The following is a 19,023-nucleotide window of genomic DNA, read 5'->3' on the forward strand; positions in this document are numbered from 1 at the left end:
GCAGTTGCCCAACAACAAAATATTGAGTGCACTATCTGTCAAAATCAGTGATTAGTGCAACTCTGATTTTTGTTTGTTACTAATTCGCGCCATTTCTAGTTATTTGTGTGCTATGGTGCATTTCGGTACGGTACAATACCTGGTAATTATTGGGTTGCCCAAAAAGTAATTGCGGATTTTTCATATAGTCGGCGTTGACAATTTTTTTCAACGGCTTGTGACTCTGTAATTGCATTTTTCTTCTGTCAGTTATCAGCTGTTATTTTTAGCTTGCTTTAAAAAAAAGTGTAAAAAGTATATTTGATTAAAGTTCATTCTAAGTTTTATTAAAAATGCATTTACTTTCTTTTAAAAAATCCGCAATTACTTTTTGGGCAACCCAATATGTCATGGGCAATTATGTCTGCTGGGAAAGTGACCTAGTCTTCTTTAGTGCACACTGGTCGCCGCACTATGGCATCGGCCTTGTACTCTGTTCGCGGGCATTTTGTATGTCCCGATTTTGGCTAGATTTAACATTTAATAATTGTGTGCGTCTTAATATTTTTTACATAAAAAGGATTTCTAAATGGTACAAACAACATGTCCAGTCTTATTTGTTTGATCAACTCCTTGTGCGCCGAATTACGCTCTGACAAACCGGCCACTCGCAACAAAGCTGCCGAGCAGTTGGAGAATCATCTTAGCACCTCCAAAAATGAACTATTTGCAAAATTGCAAAAGCAAGACCGGGATAATGTTTCCTGGACAACTATATTTAACAGTGCTATAGATGCGACAATTAAACATGCAATTAAGCTAGAGGAATGCAAAGATGGCAAAAATCAGGCGATGTTAAATAAAAATTACGTTTATAGCGCCATCGTTAATAAGTTAATTAATTATAACTTAGAAGGTGATCTCTCTCCTAAGTTCCCTAATAATAAAATTGTTTTATGACCGGTATTTTCTGTTTCTTTTGTTTCATAGAATCAGAGCATCTTTTTACAAAGAGCACGCTGTATAATGCATTCCAGGACGGATTTAAAAGCCGTGTGGCTGTTCTGTATTTTAATGATTTGTTTTTAAGCATTTTAGTCCAAGGTCTATTCAAGTCATCACAATATGTACAGGAATTGAAAGTCAATGAATACAGCCGTGAGTACTCAACACTATTTTTATGGAAAGAGAAGCTGATCTTATGTTTCGACATTTCAGTTATTTTGTCGTATCTCTTTGAGACGAATAAGGGCACTGATGATCTGTTTCGGTTTTCCTCCTTGAAGGCTATCACCAAAACGATTGAGTTGTCTCACGACCATGTGCAGATGAGCGCAGATGTTATTGATTACTTTCCGGAAATCTACGAATTTGCAAATAAGGCTAGCAAGGATGGACAAAAAGCAGATGTTATTAAATTGTTTTACCTTATGGTGTCACAGGTAATTTTTGATATTCCTGATTGGTGAAATCCCTCACAACAATGTACACATTGTTGTTAATTTGAAAAATGGCTTGAATACTAAGCTAAAATTAAAACAAGTAAATAAATAGTAAACATAATGAATAGCTAAAAATAATAAATGTGTTTAATATTTGTAAAAAATGTCGCTTCTATGTAATCGTTTTTTAGCATTCTGTTGATTACCACAACACTATCTGTAATGGTCTTCAAAAAATTCTACCCCTCATCACTGGGTTTTATCAATATAATATGAAGCTAGAAACCAAGGTTGGTATTTGCATATTTTGTAAGGTATACAAAACATCTTTGCCATTCAACTACCATACTCTTTTTAGGAAATCCTTTTCAAATCCGTGCTAATATCCCTACAAACATTATATCCTTATATGCAACAAGGTGATACTACCACTATAAATATAACGGTTGATGTTTCGTGGTCTAAAACTCTGAGAAAACTCAAAACTTTAGTAGAAATGGAAATCAAGGAGCGAAAAAGTAGTCAATATCAGCTTAGTCGATCGCATCAGAATGATAAAAGTCTAGAGGCTTTCGTAAAGATGTCAGCTTTGGTTATGTACTTGGTAATATGATGAATTATGTCATATGAAGTTATTTTTTAATGAATTATTTCAAGGTTATTTGGCAGATGGAGAGTGGAAGTAGCGAAAATATGGACGAAGAGCAACCTGTCTCCAAATCAAAAATATCCAGAACGGCAGATAAACTGGAAGTTATCTTGGATTTCGTACAGGCTTTCTCATCTAAATACAACGATATTTGGTAACTAAAAATTTGTTCAAATACACTATCCTGCACCCATATTTATACTTATTATATGTGCAGGTTATCCATACTAGCTGAAATAGCAAATGAAATCGATAACATCATAAATATAGCTAATTATGAGCAATTACTTAACGCAACTGCAAGCATATTGCAACACTACACCAACGCCAAGAATATGCGTAGCGTACGTTTTTTACTGACCAAACTTTTGTATAAAGAAAAAGAATTCCTTGCGACTAGATCGATACCTTGTAACTATTGTCAAGACGCATGGCTGAAAGTAGTGCAATTACTTATTAGTGATACATCCTCATGTCCTGATGTAATTTCGGAGAAGCAAATAATTCTTCAGAAACTTATTGCTCACGATAAGCTTTCGATTGACCACTGTTCGACGGTAATAAGTTCTTTTTTGACCAATGCTGGTCTGAGACGATCAGAATGTGTTGTAACTCTCCAAGATATTTTCAAAAATGCCGACTCCATTGGTTTAGACAAAACTTCGATTGTTGTAAGTCAATGCATAACTTGGCTCTATGGCGATAAGGATCGAAATGAGGCAAAAAGTATTTTGTTAAATGTGGAGCCAATTAATCCAAATTTAATTGCCGAAACATGTGCCATAGCTGTTATAAATTTCTTGAGTGATAAAACGTTGAGACAATTTACACCCAAAAAAGTTGATGTAAATAACAACCTGCAATACCTGCGATTTAAGTACATACGAAAATTTTTATGTTTGGAGTATCATGGCCAAAAATTGAAATCATTTTCCAAGGAATCAAATGGTGAAGTCGCGGTTTCCTCAAACTGTCTATTTCAAAATAACTATGAATTTTTGATGCGCTGCTTGAATCTTGATACTACCCAAGGAACCACGTGCAAAGATATTTTGGAGGATTTAACTTCATTGCAAAAGATGTCACTGCTGATGAAGGCGTTGTTGGAATATGGAGTCTTTGACGACAATTCATTTATTCAATGTCCCCTTATTAAGCGTATTGGATTGTTTCTGAGTCATTTGGAGGTATTTACATAACTTGTACACTTTGTATGTATCTGTTGTTGCTGTTTTTTTAATATAATGCCATTCTTTTGCTATTGTTGAGGTGGACTAGTAGTTGGAGTGATCCTTGGCAAGATCCCATTGTGTAGGAAGGTCATTACGATGTATAGAACTAATCGTTGGGGGAACGGTTATATAACTTCCAATATATACTTTAACTTCTCCCGGCACGGGATAGCTGTGAGCACCACACAGGTTGGAACATTGAAGTCCGATCTGTGTGGTGTTCATTACTGTCACGACAATCTTAGCAGCGAGCTACCTGGCGCGTCCAATCGTTGCGGATAGGGGAATGCTGCAACGGCAGTAGCGGACAATCAGTGGTATCGAGGGGAGAGTCTCAGTGAGAGGCCGATTTAAAAAAAGGCCAAAGTTAAGTTTTTTCCTTCTATTGTAAAGAAACTGAAATTCGAGTCATCGTTTTCTGTTTAATCTGAAAGACAAATTTTAGATACATTTTTCTTCAAAGTTTCAATTACAAATAACAGATTTATAAAGATTTTAAAAAAAGGCCATCCTCTGTACAGTAACCAAAAATCGTGCTAGACCTTTTTATACTAAGCAATCGATATGCTACTTTCATTTCAGTTATAACTACTTCCATTTAGATAACTAAATAACTACTACAATTTTATGATGTGTTTCCGCAACGGCAGTTGCGGACAATCAGCGGTATCATGCTGAGAGTCTCAGTGAGAGGCCGGGCCGGGCACAGGCTCTTGCACAAATACTGAGTGCCTATGATGCTCAATATGACAAGGCAAGTTGTTGGCGCCTTTAAATAAACAATGGCCATTTTGTTTCCGCGGCGATTGGACCTTTTGACTGTGGCCACGAATAATCCTGGATCGATTACGGCACATAAACCCGACTAAAGTGGTTGGATCTTGTCGGTCTCGATGCTGTTCTCAATCTGCGTTGTCATGGTGTGCACTTCAATGGCCTCATCTGTACAACCCCAGAAGTACGTTTTAAGGAGGAAATCAAGAGAATCTGCAGTCGTTTGAAAACGTGCCTTAACACCGTTTATATAGGTTGGGTTCAAATGACCCTTTACTTACTCGAGCTGTGGCTTCAGGCCAGGTTTATTGTACTGCTAAGTTGATCCGTATGATGGGTAGTTCTTCTTCAAGCGTGTTTTGTGGGTAAGGTACTCTAAAAGTCGTATTCAAGAATCTCTCTGGAATTTTGAAAAGTTTGTCTTTCAAGAATCTATTGAATATTCGCCAGCTCGTCTTTTTAGGGATGGAAAACATTTGACTGTCATTACCATACCAGCTGCAAACAAGTATTCAATTACGTTCCGAAAAAGAGTTTTTGTTGGGTTCTCCCCAATTTTCGATTTCAATTTGACGTTTATCAAACACTATTTTGCTACTTATAAATTTTTATTAGGATTTTATATTTTGTACTGTTTTCAAAATATAAAATCAGTTATCTGGCCGTAAGGCTAGATCGCTAGAGATTGGTGTTTTGCACAGGAAATATAATTTCGCATTCCGGCAAAAACTTAGTGCTGTCGTGAAGTTTGGAATTATTTTACAAATAATCCTTAATTTGGATTGCCTTTTCAAACTATATTTTTCTGTTTTTCAAGTTTTTTGCCTGTTAGGGCGAGATCATTAAATTTTACAATTCTTCTTTGTTTCTCTTTCGAGACGAGGAAAGCCAAAGATAGCATTATCTATTTAGGGTTCGGGGTTCGAACTACTGTTAGCAAACATTTGTGAGATCTTCAGACGTATACAACTTCCCAACTAAGTGGCGTTGGCCTGCAGCACTTCGTTCGAAGGAAGTTGCTCATTGTCGAGCTAAAAAATTAACCAGACAGTCATTAATATGCGAGAAGTCTGCCTGTGGTTATTTATTTATTGTCAAAATTTATTGCCAAAATATTTATTGTTTCCAATAAATTGAATAACACTTTTTACAAAAAGAATTTTGAATAATTATTTTTTTACATTTTTCTTTTTTATTTTTACATATTTTCTTATTTTGTTTTTAAAGCTGCAAGTAAAAAATAATGCACCAAATACGATCGAGCGTGCAACTCTAGGTGAAATTATAAATCTCTTGGAAAATATTTTCATCTGCTTTACGAGCAATATAACGCTACTGCAATATTTGGAAAGGCAACCTATAGAGGAAATGATCGAGTTTTTAGGTTTATCGCTGAAGTTGTGTGGTATGTACTCATCATCTTCCTAATAAATTCATAGAGCCGCAATTAGATTTAGATTACAATTTTTCTCATTTTCTAAATTTTTTATTTTAAAATGTATTGCAGCATGTTTTGCGTGAATGTCGATTTATGAAGTTATATTTTATCTTCTTCTTATATAAAAATTTGTGTTTGTTTGCCTGTTCCGAATAGACTCAAAAACGGCTGAACGGAATTTCTCGAAATTTTCACAGATGGTGCATTATGGTCCCGTCCTGAAAATAGGGTTCTACATTTTTTGATGTCTGAAGGGAGGGCGAACCCTGCCCTTACCCTAATTTTCAGAAACGTCAGATCTGGGAGAAGGTTGGTGCGATTTAAGGCGAAAAATATGATATCCAAATTTCGGATAGAGTAACTTGGGGGGCCGCCCCACCCAAAAACCCACAAAATATATTTATAGTCCAATAACGACAATATGGGACTCAAATAAAGGTTTTGGAGAGTGGAAAATGAATCTGATATTCAAAAATGGAGTCAAGTTTTTGAGGAGCCGCCCATCCCCAAAACACCCATAAATTGGACATATTTACCGAATGTGGGGCTCAAATAAAAGGTATTTGACATCCACTTTCGGGACCAAGTTTCTGGGGGTTCTCCTCTCTCACAAAACACCCGCCAAACAGGACTTATTTACTTACCTTGTCAATATGGGGTTCAAATAAAAGGTATTTGAGAGTAGAATCTGATATCCAAATATAGAACCAAGTGTTTGGGGGTTGCCCCTCCCCCAAAACAACAAAACATATCTTAAAGAGAGTGGAGCACGATGTTAATAGTTTTTAGGGCACACCCCCAAACCGGTCATATTTGCTGATGATTGCAATTACGGCCTCAAATAGAAGGCATTTGAGATTTGAAAACGAATTTGATATTTTTTTCGGGCCTATGGATGGGGGACGCCTCATCCCATAGATTCATTTTAATCCAATGGCAATATGGGGGTCAAACAAATTATATTTAAGAGTAGAATACAATGCTAATATTTTTTCAGAGCTAAGTGAGCTAAGGGGAGACCACTCCACTCCCCAAAACACCCCTAAACCGCACATATTACCGACAATGGCAATATGGGGCTCAAGTGAAAGGTACTAGGGTGTAGAACACGAAATTTCTTGTGGTCTACCACTTCCTCAAAACGCCCCAAACAGGACTTATTTACTGACCATGCCAGTATAATAGAATTTTGGTAGTAGAGTACGAATCTGATATACAAATGTAGGACCAAGTGTTTAGGGGACGCCTCATCCCATAAACCAAAGGCAATATGGGGTTAAATAACCGACTCGATATTCTGCGCTCCTTCTATAATCTCTGACACCAATTTTCGAGATGTTTCTCACCACTTGATCTTTGCAACGGGCTCTTGGCCGTCCTGGTTTGCGTGAATCATCGTGTTCGCCTTCAAAAGACTTCTTCGCTGGAGCGATAACATTCATTCTAATAACATGACCTAGCCAACGCGACCGTTGTATTTTGATACGTTTAACTATGGTAACGTCGTCATACAGCTCATACAGTTCGTGGTTCATACGACGCCGACACTCTCCATCATAAGTACTCATGCATCGGAACAACACAACACGAGTAGTATGTATGTGTCTTTCATAGTGTGATTTTCGTTTGTCTAAACTGCTCGGTTACGGTTGTGCCTAGGTAGATAAAGTTGCTGACTATCTCAAAGTTGCCGTTCCCAACTTTTTCCATTTTCTTTATCTGCTCAGTTGTAAAGGGTGGTTTTTTAAAAGCTATAGGAAAGTTTTTCATAAGAAACACAAAAAAATTCAGAAAAATGCATGAAATCTTTGAAGATTATTTCATGCAAATGTTGACCGTGACAGCGCCTCAAATGGTCCATCCGCTTAATTCAATTTTGACTCTTTCCAACATTTCGGCCGGTATCTCACGAATAAATGCTTCAATGTTGTCTTCCAATGCGTCAATTGAAGCGGGCTTGTTGGTATAGACATGAAATTTAACATAGCCCCACAAAAAATTAAAATGTTCACCGAACTCGCCTCTCAATAAGTCCCTTGTTACGCGTGCTGTGTGGCATGTGACACTGTTTTGTTGAAACCACACGTCATGTACTTCAAGTTCCTACATTTTGGGCAAAAAAAAATTGGATATAATCTCACGGTAGCGCTCACCATTCACAGTTACGTTACGATTCCCGTCATCTTTGAAGAAGTACGGTCCGATGATGCCACCAGCCTATAAACCGCACCAAACTGTGACTTTTTCTGGATGCATTGGTAGCTCTTGCAAGGCTTCTGGGCTTCTGGCTGATCTTCACTCCAAAATCGACAATTCTGCTTATTTACGTACCCATTGAGCCAAAAATGAGCTTCGTCGTAAAATGGAAGAACCGCGCGATGAACTTAACAGCACGCATTTTGATAGCAAAATTCAATAATTTGCAAGCATTGTTCATTGGTAAGACGGTTCATGGTTAAATTTTAGACCAAACTGAAGATGTTTGGCAATAAAACAAAATATGCGTGAGCTGTTTAAACCAGTGTTGCCAAAAAAATAACTAAAAACTAGCCTTTGCAAGGCGTTTTGGGAGTAGATGCCATTCATTTCATTTTATCTCCATTTACTACCAGACCCATTTTCACTGACTCTCTTTCAATTCTTTCAAAGGCTGCAGTTACTACTTCTGGCGACCGACCTATGATATCGATGTAGTCGTCATAGGCGTGTAACATGTTTTGTCTTGTGAGTAGTGTGCCATATCTATTCACATCTGTATCTCGTATAATCTTCTCCAGCAGGATATTAAAGAGATCACACGATAAGCTGTCTCCTCGTCTGAAACTTCGTTTGGTATTGAATGAATCGGAGAGATTCTTTCCTAATCTGACTGAGGAACGCGTATCAGCAAGTGTCATTCTGCTGAGTCGTAATAATTTTGCGAATCTTACTAATTTTGATTTGACCATATGTTAGATGTAGGCTGATCGGGATAACATTGGACTTAAATGGGTTTTGATGTATAGTACAAATCCAAGATCTTTAGATATTTTACATATAAATCTGGGGAACAACTTGAATAGTGTATGAAGTGTTGTATCCGATATGGTACTTTTACGAAATGTATTTGAAATTCGCTGGATAAGGTAAATGAAGAATATCCGTGAAGGACGTTTCTGAACGTTTCAGTGCAGCTTTAAAATATTAAAATAATAATTATTTTTATAAAGCCATTTTTGGGTGTGGCTTGGGACCAGCTAATTTATATATAAATATATGCACTGTTTATAAATTATATATTTATTTATCATTTTTAAATAATGTCTATGAGTCAAATGCAGATATTAACGTATTTATAACATAAGATCAAATTAAAAAAAATTATGTATACCCTGATCTATTGTATTTATATAAATTATTATTATTATTATTATTATGTTATATAAAATTAGGTTAGATCAGAATATATTTCAAATAAATTTAAGATCAAATAGCATGTACTTATATCGAATTGTATAAAATTTAAATGTCAATCCAACTGGGCATAAATTAATTGACAAAAAGTGTGGCCAGTATGAAAACTACATGTCACACTCTTTACAAGTACAAAAATAAAATTATTGTAAAAAATTTATTGATAATTTTATTACTTTTAGCAAAGAATTGCCGAGATGAATCCGATTTCGACGATTGGGGAGCAGTGTCGATAAAAATATTGTGCCTATTAGCAAATTTATGTGCCAGCTCCAGCCATTTCAAAGATGCGTTTGCCCATATATCCAGATTTAATTTTAATATTAAAACACAAACATCCATTATTTTAGACTTAACTAAGGTAATTAAAATATATTATTCTAAATGCAAACCTGAAAAAAAGAACCGATTTTTTTTTATCTAACAATTGTCTTTACTTGATTTGGAGAAAAACTAGTTATTGTTCTCATTTTAGGTCTTAAGGTTATTATGTATGCACCCAGCGTTATAATGGCTAATAATTTAACAAAACATTTCTTTTCCAGATATTCTGTTTGCAAAAAGCAAAATATAGGGACGTTGGCATGTGGTTCGTGAACAAGTTAAAAACAATATTTAAATTGTATCATGCAAATATAGAAATAATGAACAAAATTTTGGAAATAATACCAGGTAATAACAATTGTGTGTTTGCGTAATATTTATTTGTCGATATGTAATAGCCACCGTAGCGCAGAGATTAGCATTTCCGCCTATGACGCTAAATGCATGGTTCGAATCCTGGCGAGAACATCAGAAAAAAATTTCAGCGGTGGTAATTCCTTCCTAATGCTGCCGACATTTGGGATGTACATTGCCATGAAAAAACGTCTTCCCAAAGTGGTGTAGAACTGCGAACGGCCGATTTTCAGAAAAACATGATGGCATCTCGCTCTAGATCATTTAAATTTACCTTAAGGCTTCTGGGCAATAAATACAGACACCTTCAGATTTCTTGCATCGAAATAAGAAGCAAGCTGGATAAGGTAGACCTTTAACTTATCGCAGATGTCATCAATGGGTGATGGGCCTGATGCATGATCGTACAATCATTCGCGTATAATACGATCTCTATGCCTTCTGGAGGGGGTGGAATCGAGAAAAGGTAGAGGTTAACCAGTGCCGGAGATATTATTCCACATTGGGGAACTCACTGTTTCACTCTACGGTGTTTCGATTTCTTATCCCTAAATTCCACGAATGACTGGCGACCGCACATATAATTCGCGAACCAGCGTTTCAGGCGTGGCTGGAGGGACGTATTGGCAATGTCCTCAAATAGTATGGCATGCCTGAACGTGTCGAATGTCGAAATGGAAAAAATGGACAATTTTCAAAATTTAAACAATAAAAAATACATGGTGGGGTATATGTTTTTTGATTTTGGTTGGTGCTTATGGGACCTTTGGATAGTACGGACGCTGACGTTGGTGATGGCATAATACATTAATGCAATGAATTCACCAATAGACAAAAAGTGGTGTTTGCAGGCTTTTATTGGACTCAATTTTAATACCCATGCAATGCGTAATAATACAAAAGGGTAAAGGAGAGAAATAGTTACAATTGATCAAAATACAATTTTAGATACCCTTTATGACCGAAATATTTGTGATTTTTTAATTTTCTTGCCCAGGTTAGCGTATTTTGACACATTATTACAATGTATTCTGGTTGACAAGTTCTGTTTTTTTCTTTTTATCTTTCTCTACTTTAGCTATTTTTGTGTACATTCAGCGCTATGATGATTGTTTGGATGATATGCTGTTGGCCATGTCGTCCCTTTTTAAAATTGCTTTCCGCAAATCATATTCCGTTAAAATTACTGCAAAAATCATTACTTGCATATGTTATATAGTTCGAGACTGCAGCAATATTTATGTTCAAGAAAATTTTCGTAACTTATGTCTTTCGGTTGTAAATTTTTTGCCTTTTGCATCGCTGGAGGTACAATATGCAGCTATTAACTCGATAACCGCTTTAATGGACATTAATTGGCTGGGTAGTACAAAATGCGATGTTGACTTGTATTATGATTTTTGTGATAGCATTTATGAAACAATCAAATGGAAGCAATTACAAGTGTTTGCAGCGCAGGCGGAAAGCCCGGATCAATTGCAAAATAGCAAGTCCTTGAACGTTCAGTTGTTGGTAGCACTTTTGGCATTCAGCTGTTTCCATCGTGAGAATGCTTTGCAGGAATTGTCACATGTTTGTGCTCTCTATAAATTCACCGAAGGTATTTGGCTTTTGCTTTGTATGATTTTTAACTATATGTGATTTTTACACTCTAGCCGATCTTAATGAGCTTCATCGCATTGGAGAATTTTATGAAACCGACATAAAAGCGTTGGTGAAACCAAACATACCAAGTGCCATACATTGGTGGATATCCAAATCTTACCCCATTCTTAAGTACAATGAAATTTGAAAGTTCCATAATAATTATGACTATCATAAAGACTTTGTAGGTTTCCTTTCTTTCTTTGTTTCAAAACCAAAAACGAATTTGTCGAGGACAACATGGAAACCATCATTACGTGTTTATTGATGTACAATAAATCAGAGGAGTTGCAAAAACTACAAAATTATGGTGATACACAAAATCTTTTAAAGGTATGTGTGTGTATGATTGGATCATTACTCAATCACGGTTCATGCTAAGCTTATCAATGTCATTCTTTTTTGCAGACGGCCATGCCAGTTATAAATGCTTTTATTCTTATAAATCAGTGTCCAGAAAGTCACAATAATGAATTGAAAACCTACGTCAAAAATATACTCAAATTGAAATTGGATTTTACGAGGGCAAAAAATGATACCTATACCTGGAAGGTTGTTTTCACTTTATTCGATGTATTACGCGATGATTCGGACTCAAAAGCAATTGCAGGATTCCCTATTTTTTTCCAAACAACCAAATGGTATAACATTAATTGCAAATGTCTCAAGTCCACCCTAAATGTGTACATAGTAAGTAATTGTATTAACTTGATATTCATTTTTATACTCACCATCATGGAGGTGGCGCAGAGGTTAGCATGTCCGCCAATGACGCTGAACGCCTGATTTCGAATCCTGGCGTGAGCATCAGATAAATTTTTCAGCGGTGGTTATCCTCTCTTAATGCTGGTTATTATGGTTATTATGCCATGTCGGAAACGTCTTCCCTGCCATGCCAAAAACTTCTGTTCTCTAATGGAATTTTCATGGACAAGTTTGCATTTATATACTTATCTAGTCATTCCGTTTGTAACGCCTCGTAAAATTGATCTATGGCTCTGTTTGCCCTTGTTCCCTAATAGAATGTTCATGCGCAAATTTGCATTTTCACTCTATATATATATATATATATATATATATATAATAAAATTTTGCAGATATCTTGGTTATAAAAACATTTTTCAAAAAAAATTTTGATGATTTCGTATCCTTTATATATAAACCTGATCTTCTAATCTCATAAAGTCGGATTTTAGTTGTATATAGCCGCTATATAGACCGATCTCCAGACTTAAAGTCTTTAGGCAATAAATTGGTAATTTTTCATCCGATTCCGAAGAAATTTTGGCACAGTTAGTTCTGGTAGACCCCTATTAATTTCTGTGAAGTTCGGTTTTGATCGGACTATACTTGGATATAGCTGCCCTTAGACCCACCACCTCCCGATCTCCCGATATAGGGTATTGAGGCCATAAAAGATCCATTTATTAACCGCACCATATTTGGATATAGCTGCCATATATACCGATCTCCCGATATTCTGTAATGAGCCTATAAAAAGAGCATTTTTCATCCTATTTAGATGAAATTGGCACAGCGGCTTCCGGTACCCCTCTAAAACTAAACTATATCCAAATATATTACGATCTGAACCGAAATTCACAGAAATAAATAGGGGTCTACTAGAACTAACTGTGCCAAATTTCATTGAAATCGGATGAAAAATGACAAATTTATTGCCTCAAGACTTTAAGTCAAGAGATCGGTCTACATAGCGGCTATATAAAACTAAAATCCGACTTTTTGAGATCAGAAGATCAGGTTTATATATAAAGAATACGAAATCATCAAATTTTTTTTGAAAAATGTTTTTATACCCAAGATTTCTGCAAAATTATAAATACCCAAAAAGGTATTTATTAGGTATTTACTCAATAAATACCCAAGCGTTGGGTATTTACCCGGTAGAAGCCCATCTCTAGCCATGACCTTTCGTTTGTAGAAATTGCAATCGCTATCGATAGCGTTTGTATAAAGATGTATAGGTTTAGACATCGGTTTATATTTGGGCATATATTCCATGTTGTGACTTCTTGAGTCCCTAGAAGCCTCGACCCGGATATGACGATTTGACTTTTTGAGCCACATTTTTACCTGTTATAGTTGAAATTGTTAAATAAGTACATTTATGCCAAATTCCACCCAAATTAGTCAAAATGAAGATTTTGCCCCCATATAAACACATTCCCAGATTTGACTTTTTGAACACCTAGACGCCTCAATTTTTATACCATTGAGTTGAAATTTGATAGGTGGAGTTAACGCATGCCCTCTCATCACCACGTCAAATGTCGCGCAGATAGGTCTTTAAATAAATATAGCCCCCATAAAAACGGTTGCTTCGTTAGGTCCCAAGAAAAATCAATTTTTACCCATAATTTGATTTCTTTTTTTACTAATTCAGATATAAACCGCGTTTAGATGAGCAACGTTTCAGCAGAATCCATGGCGGTGGGTACCCAAGATTCGGCCTGGCCGAACTTATCACGATTTTTACCTGTTATTTTCTTTATTCAGAATAATCGCACTGATGATGTCAAACCCGAAGTGCTTTTAAATTATGTAACCAAACATCCCTTAAGGCTGGTGAAAACTTTTGGAGCTCTAAAGAAAAATTGCAGCTCATGTATTTATCCCATTGACTCGCTAAAGCAATTCTATAAATTCTATACGCTAGCCGACATGGTACTGGATACGCTCAGCCATACAAGTATCCCTGCGAATTTAAGTTACTATTTTTTACGTGACATATATTTCTACTGTCTGCATTGCTTGGAATCGGCTTCATTGGAATGCCTTCGAAAATTAATCCTAAACGCAATAGAGAGAATTAATGGAAAACTTTCGAATTTTAAAAATATTAATAATTTTATGGAGAAACATTTACGTGATATTTCTAAATCACTGTTGTACATGCATAAAATATCATTATGCCAGGAAGAACAGCAAAAGCTATGTACTATATGCGACTATTTAATTACGACTTATAAGGAAGCCATTGTAGATAAACAATATATGTTAACAATTTTCTCAAATAGTGAGAAGTTTTTAAATATCCGCAAAATCATCGAATCCATAACAGACCACAAGGAGAACGAAGGTGATAACTGGCAAACATTTTTGGAATTATTTCTCGAAAATACAAATTATTCATTGGATACGTTCAAAATGGTGCAGAAACATGTGAGTATAAACGAAAAAGTTACAATTGACAGTATTTGGAAGAGTTATTCATTTTCAATGATTTGTGGATTAAAAATGCATTTTCTTAGATTTCACAGTACAAGAGAGAACTGCAAATGGAAAGTAATCTACTTTATCGTTTAGTACGCCATCTTTTGCAAATAGTACGACAAACTCAAAACAATGTTCTTAATTTGGAGGCCTTAAAATGTTTGGGAGAAATAGGCGCACTAAATCTAAAGTATATGGCATACTATTTCGAGGCTGATGATTTTCCTATTGAGGTTTGCAAGTTGCAATATAAAAAAAATATTTGTATATTAACACATATTATTGTTTTTAAGGAATCTGATAAAACGGATAGGAACATTGAAGGGTTTTTCCACAGTATATATAAAATACTAGAAAAATTATTGAATACTTTTAATGCATTCACACATTCGTATGTCGTTGAGGTGGCCCAATATTTAGTGAATTCAAAATATGGCCAAGATTTAATAGGTAAGTAAACGAAGAAAAATGATGTATATAATCTTTTATTTTTTCCCAAACATTAAATTAATAATGAAGTAAGTAAGTAAGTAATAATTTTTGATTTGCTTCCAAAATCAGTATTCACCATAAAAGTTGATAAGAAATTATGTAGTTTACACTTTAGCCAAATAATGTATAAGAATTCGAAATGAAAGTGTCGACCGACACACAGTGCACCAAAAGGAAAAATATGTGTAAGTTGATGAACAGTGTAAGTAGATGAACAGTTTTGGACATTTGTAGATAAGGACCTAGGATTCCAGTATCATGTTGTTGTTCGGGCTTCAAAGTTCTCCCCTTTGGCTCCCTCCCTCTAGAAGGTATTAAACTGAAACTACTAAACGGGCCCGAATTACCGTGTTTTCATATCAAGTAACATTTTATCACTGCTTGATTCTGTTAAATGTTAAGATCCAGTAACTCTGCGACTAAGATGGGGTGCATCCAGAGGGATCTCTGTCTGAGTCGAGTGGGTCTGGCTTGGCAGTTAAACAGGTGACGTATGTCGTGTGGTCCCTGATCACAATCTGGGCATACATTTTTCACGTCTGCATCAATCTTTGCTCTGTAGGAGTTGAGGCGGCTGCATCTGTTCTAGTATTTAACACAAGCTTTCCGAAATTTTCAAAATACTCATTCGTTACGACTAGAAAGATTTTCTTCGTTGCTTATTTGCAGTAATTCGGCTCCTGATTTACATTATTTTTTGGGCAAAATCAAAATCAAGACCGAATCAAGAATTTTGTTTTGGATTTTGCTGAAATTTTTATATTGAGTAGTATTGAAAATATCCTTAAGTGCGCCAGAAGTGTTTTGCCAATCATATATAGCTGTCATATAAACCGATATACAGACAAAATAACACAACTTAAGACAATACCAAATAATATTATAAATAATAATAATACTCCCGATTTAAGTTGTTTCCGCTCTTACACATTTGATTTTACACTGGTATTTGAATACAATTTCTGGAACAGAGCTTAAAAAATGATGGTATTAATAGGAAAACTTTAAAAAACGCCAAGGTAGCATTGAAATATTTTAAAATTAAGCCATCTATAGCTCGTAAATGGTGTGGTACAACCAGGACGGTAAGGTCAAATAGTCTTGAAGTGTAAGAAGGAGATTAACGCCTTCTCTGCCACGATCCGCTGGGCCATAACGGAGGAAATGAAAAAGCAGACGGTTTGGTTTGGACGGTAGTAAAGGTCAGAGGACTGTCTTCAATAAACTTGGTTAACCCGAAGCCTTTCGGGTCGACGCAGTCCTAGTAAAGGGCGCGGGCTACGAACGCGCTTTTAACACTGTGGAATAGCGGAACGGTCGGTAGCTAGCTAGTAGCTATCATATAGACATGTGGCTACCACAACAACAACGAAAATCTTATGGGGACATCCAGATTATGAGAAGACGAAGCTATTACTAAAAGGAAGTAAGCAGGAGGTCAGTATAGCTATCGGTTTTGCAACGGGACACATTAGACAAGTAGCTCACTTATGCAAAATCGGTGCGGCAATTCATAGCATGTGTAGGGCATGTTAAGGATGATGATGAGACGTTGGAGCATTTCCTATGTCATTGCCTGGCTTTCGCGGCTAACAGACACCGGCACTTAGGTGGGGACACAATACCAGACATGAACCAACTTAGGGGCGTGGTATGGAAAACAATAAACAATTAGGGATTTTTTTATGTAGCACGTAATTTTTGACTTAGATTTTCTTTTTCGAGGTTATTACTGGCTTACCATAGTGGCATTGGGCGGATTAATATCTGCACCCTCTTCTCAACCTAACCTAACGTAACTCGTATTGCACATGATCCCGCCTCCATCAGGAGACGCAGATCCTACAAGTGCGAAGACATAACTACATGCTGTCTTGGCAATATCTCTTGGATATCTTGGCAATATCTCTTGCAGGGTGGATAGGTATTCACCGCCCAGAAGCCTTAAGGTAGATCTACATGAGAGCGTGAGGTTCAGCGCTACAAGAGAGAACCTCTAGATCAAGCTAGATCATATGTAGAATTTCTACCAAAATCCGTACATATTTTAGGGGTCGTAGAAGTTTATAAATCCGTGTGCAAAGGCCCTAAAATTGAAAATCGGCAAGTACATATATATGGGAACTATATATAAATCTGAACCGATTTCTACAAAATTCATCAATTATCAGAAAAGTCTTTAGAAAACCCTTCGTGCCTGTGCCTAAATTCCTGAGGATCGGCTAAATATTATGAAACTTCGTACTTCATCGATTCAAATGAAACTTTGTATATAAGAGGCATAAAATAAAATTTCGAGCCAAATTTTGTGAGGATCGGTTAGTGCTAGGTTGAAAAGAGGATGCGGATACTAATCCGCCCCATGCAACTATGGACATACACCTATGCCAGTAATAAGCTTGTTGTGCGCTCTAAATACTAAAAAAGTAACCTTGAAATCTAAGTTAAGACTCCGTGCCTTAATTGGCATTGTTTTCCATGGTCCATGTTTGGTATTGTGTCCCCACCTATATGCCGGTATCTGTTATCTGCGAAAGCCGGGCAATGACAAAGGAAATGCTCCAACGTCTCATCATCTTCCCCGCAGGTCCTATACATGCTACCACTTGCCGCACCGATTTTACACAAGTGAGATCGTGGTCCGATGTGCTCCGTCATGATACCAATAGCTATACTGTTCTCCTTCTTACTTTCTTTCAGTAATAGCCTCGTCTTTTCACGATCTGGATTTCCCCATAGGATTTTCGCCATCCTACCGACCGTTTCGGTGTACCACAGGGTTACATGCGCATTCGTCGCCCACGTCCTTAACTCGGACTGCGTCGACCCGAAAGGCTTCGGGATAACCAAGGTTACTGACGGCCGTTCTCTGGCCTTCACTGCCAAATCGTCTGCTTTCTCATTCCCTCTTACTTCTTTATGGCCCAGCACCCAAACGATGCAGATCGTGCCATCATCAGAGAAGGCGTTAATCTCCTTCTAACATTCCAAGACTGTTCGTGATCTTACCGTCCGGATTGTTATTGCCCTTATGGCCTGTTAACTGTCGGTAAAGATGTTTATACTTGACGTCCTCGCGCAGTCAAAAAAGATCTCAATCTCTGTGTTCTCAATGTAGACCCCAGGCCCACTCTGTCCTCTATTTTTGATCCATCCATGTAACATGATTTTCCAGATGGCAATACTAGGGTTCCGTCAATCCAAGGCTGTGCCGCTGGCAGCAGTGTCTCGCACTCGTCCTTAAGTGTCGTCGGAAACCTCGTTCATTCCTTCCAGGTTTCCTATCGTTACCTCGATTGTACCGCGTTGGTATGAGCTGCTCCTATTCTCAATTTATTCTCCCATCGCCTTAAGTCTCAAAGCCGCAGTGGCTGCCTCTCACTTAATCTGTATGTCTATGCGTCGGATATCTAGAATGCCTATGCCAAGACAACATGTTCTCTGAACCTGTTGTATTACATTGCAATTTTTCTCCATCGCAGTCCACCAAACTACTGAGGCGGAAGTAAGTATTGGTCTGATCACGCTCCTATAGAGCCAGTGGGCTATCCTCGGATTCGTGTCCTACATAGTGCCCAACATCGGTGAGCCTTCTCGGTACGCTCCTGAATGTGACACTTCCAATTCAGTTTCCGGTCCAAGATTACACCTAAGCAAAATATGATCATATCGAGTAAAAGTGAATGGATTCTGATTACTTCCACATGTTTTTGTCATTTGAACTAATACAAAATATTTTCACAAAAAGATGACGCGGTCATTTGAATTGGTAACACTTCGTGTCTGCTACCGTGTATGCCATGACCAAGTCTGAATCCCCAGAATAGTGAATTGCAGCAGTCGATAGATTTGAGAACTATTCTTCATTTCAAATAAATTAACAAACCGTATGGTTTGTTAATTTTAGAATAACAATAAGTAAAAGCGTGCTAAGTTCGGCCGGGCCGAATCTTATTTACCCTCCACCATGGAGCGCATTAGTCGGGTTCTTTTCCCGGCATCTCTTCT

The 19,023-nt window shown here is 36.9% G+C and overlaps 1 protein-coding gene across 1 annotated transcript in view; it reads left to right on the plus strand.

The window, feature by feature from the left end:
• Nucleotides 1–470: 470 nt before the first annotated feature.
• Nucleotides 471–19,023, plus strand: part of LOC106086305 (serine/threonine-protein kinase ATM) — a 36,011-nt gene continuing 17,458 nt past the window's right edge. Inside the window, exons 1-17 of the mRNA XM_013250928.2 lie at nucleotides 471–895; nucleotides 970–1,137; nucleotides 1,198–1,421; nucleotides 1,613–1,711; nucleotides 1,780–2,025; nucleotides 2,079–2,224; nucleotides 2,288–3,257; nucleotides 5,304–5,481; nucleotides 9,150–9,328; nucleotides 9,513–9,639; nucleotides 10,724–11,245; nucleotides 11,301–11,421; nucleotides 11,478–11,622; nucleotides 11,698–11,979; nucleotides 13,807–14,472; nucleotides 14,562–14,756; nucleotides 14,817–14,973. Of these exons, the coding sequence (XP_013106382.2) occupies nucleotides 583–895; nucleotides 970–1,137; nucleotides 1,198–1,421; nucleotides 1,613–1,711; nucleotides 1,780–2,025; nucleotides 2,079–2,224; nucleotides 2,288–3,257; nucleotides 5,304–5,481; nucleotides 9,150–9,328; nucleotides 9,513–9,639; nucleotides 10,724–11,245; nucleotides 11,301–11,421; nucleotides 11,478–11,622; nucleotides 11,698–11,979; nucleotides 13,807–14,472; nucleotides 14,562–14,756; nucleotides 14,817–14,973 (4,738 nt within the window). The 5' untranslated portion in view covers nucleotides 471–582. The remainder of the gene's footprint in view (nucleotides 896–969; nucleotides 1,138–1,197; nucleotides 1,422–1,612; nucleotides 1,712–1,779; nucleotides 2,026–2,078; nucleotides 2,225–2,287; nucleotides 3,258–5,303; nucleotides 5,482–9,149; nucleotides 9,329–9,512; nucleotides 9,640–10,723; nucleotides 11,246–11,300; nucleotides 11,422–11,477; nucleotides 11,623–11,697; nucleotides 11,980–13,806; nucleotides 14,473–14,561; nucleotides 14,757–14,816; nucleotides 14,974–19,023) is intronic.

This window comes from Stomoxys calcitrans, chromosome 4, assembly GCF_963082655.1.
Source record: "Stomoxys calcitrans chromosome 4, idStoCalc2.1, whole genome shotgun sequence".
Taxonomy (NCBI): domain Eukaryota; kingdom Metazoa; phylum Arthropoda; class Insecta; order Diptera; family Muscidae; genus Stomoxys; species Stomoxys calcitrans.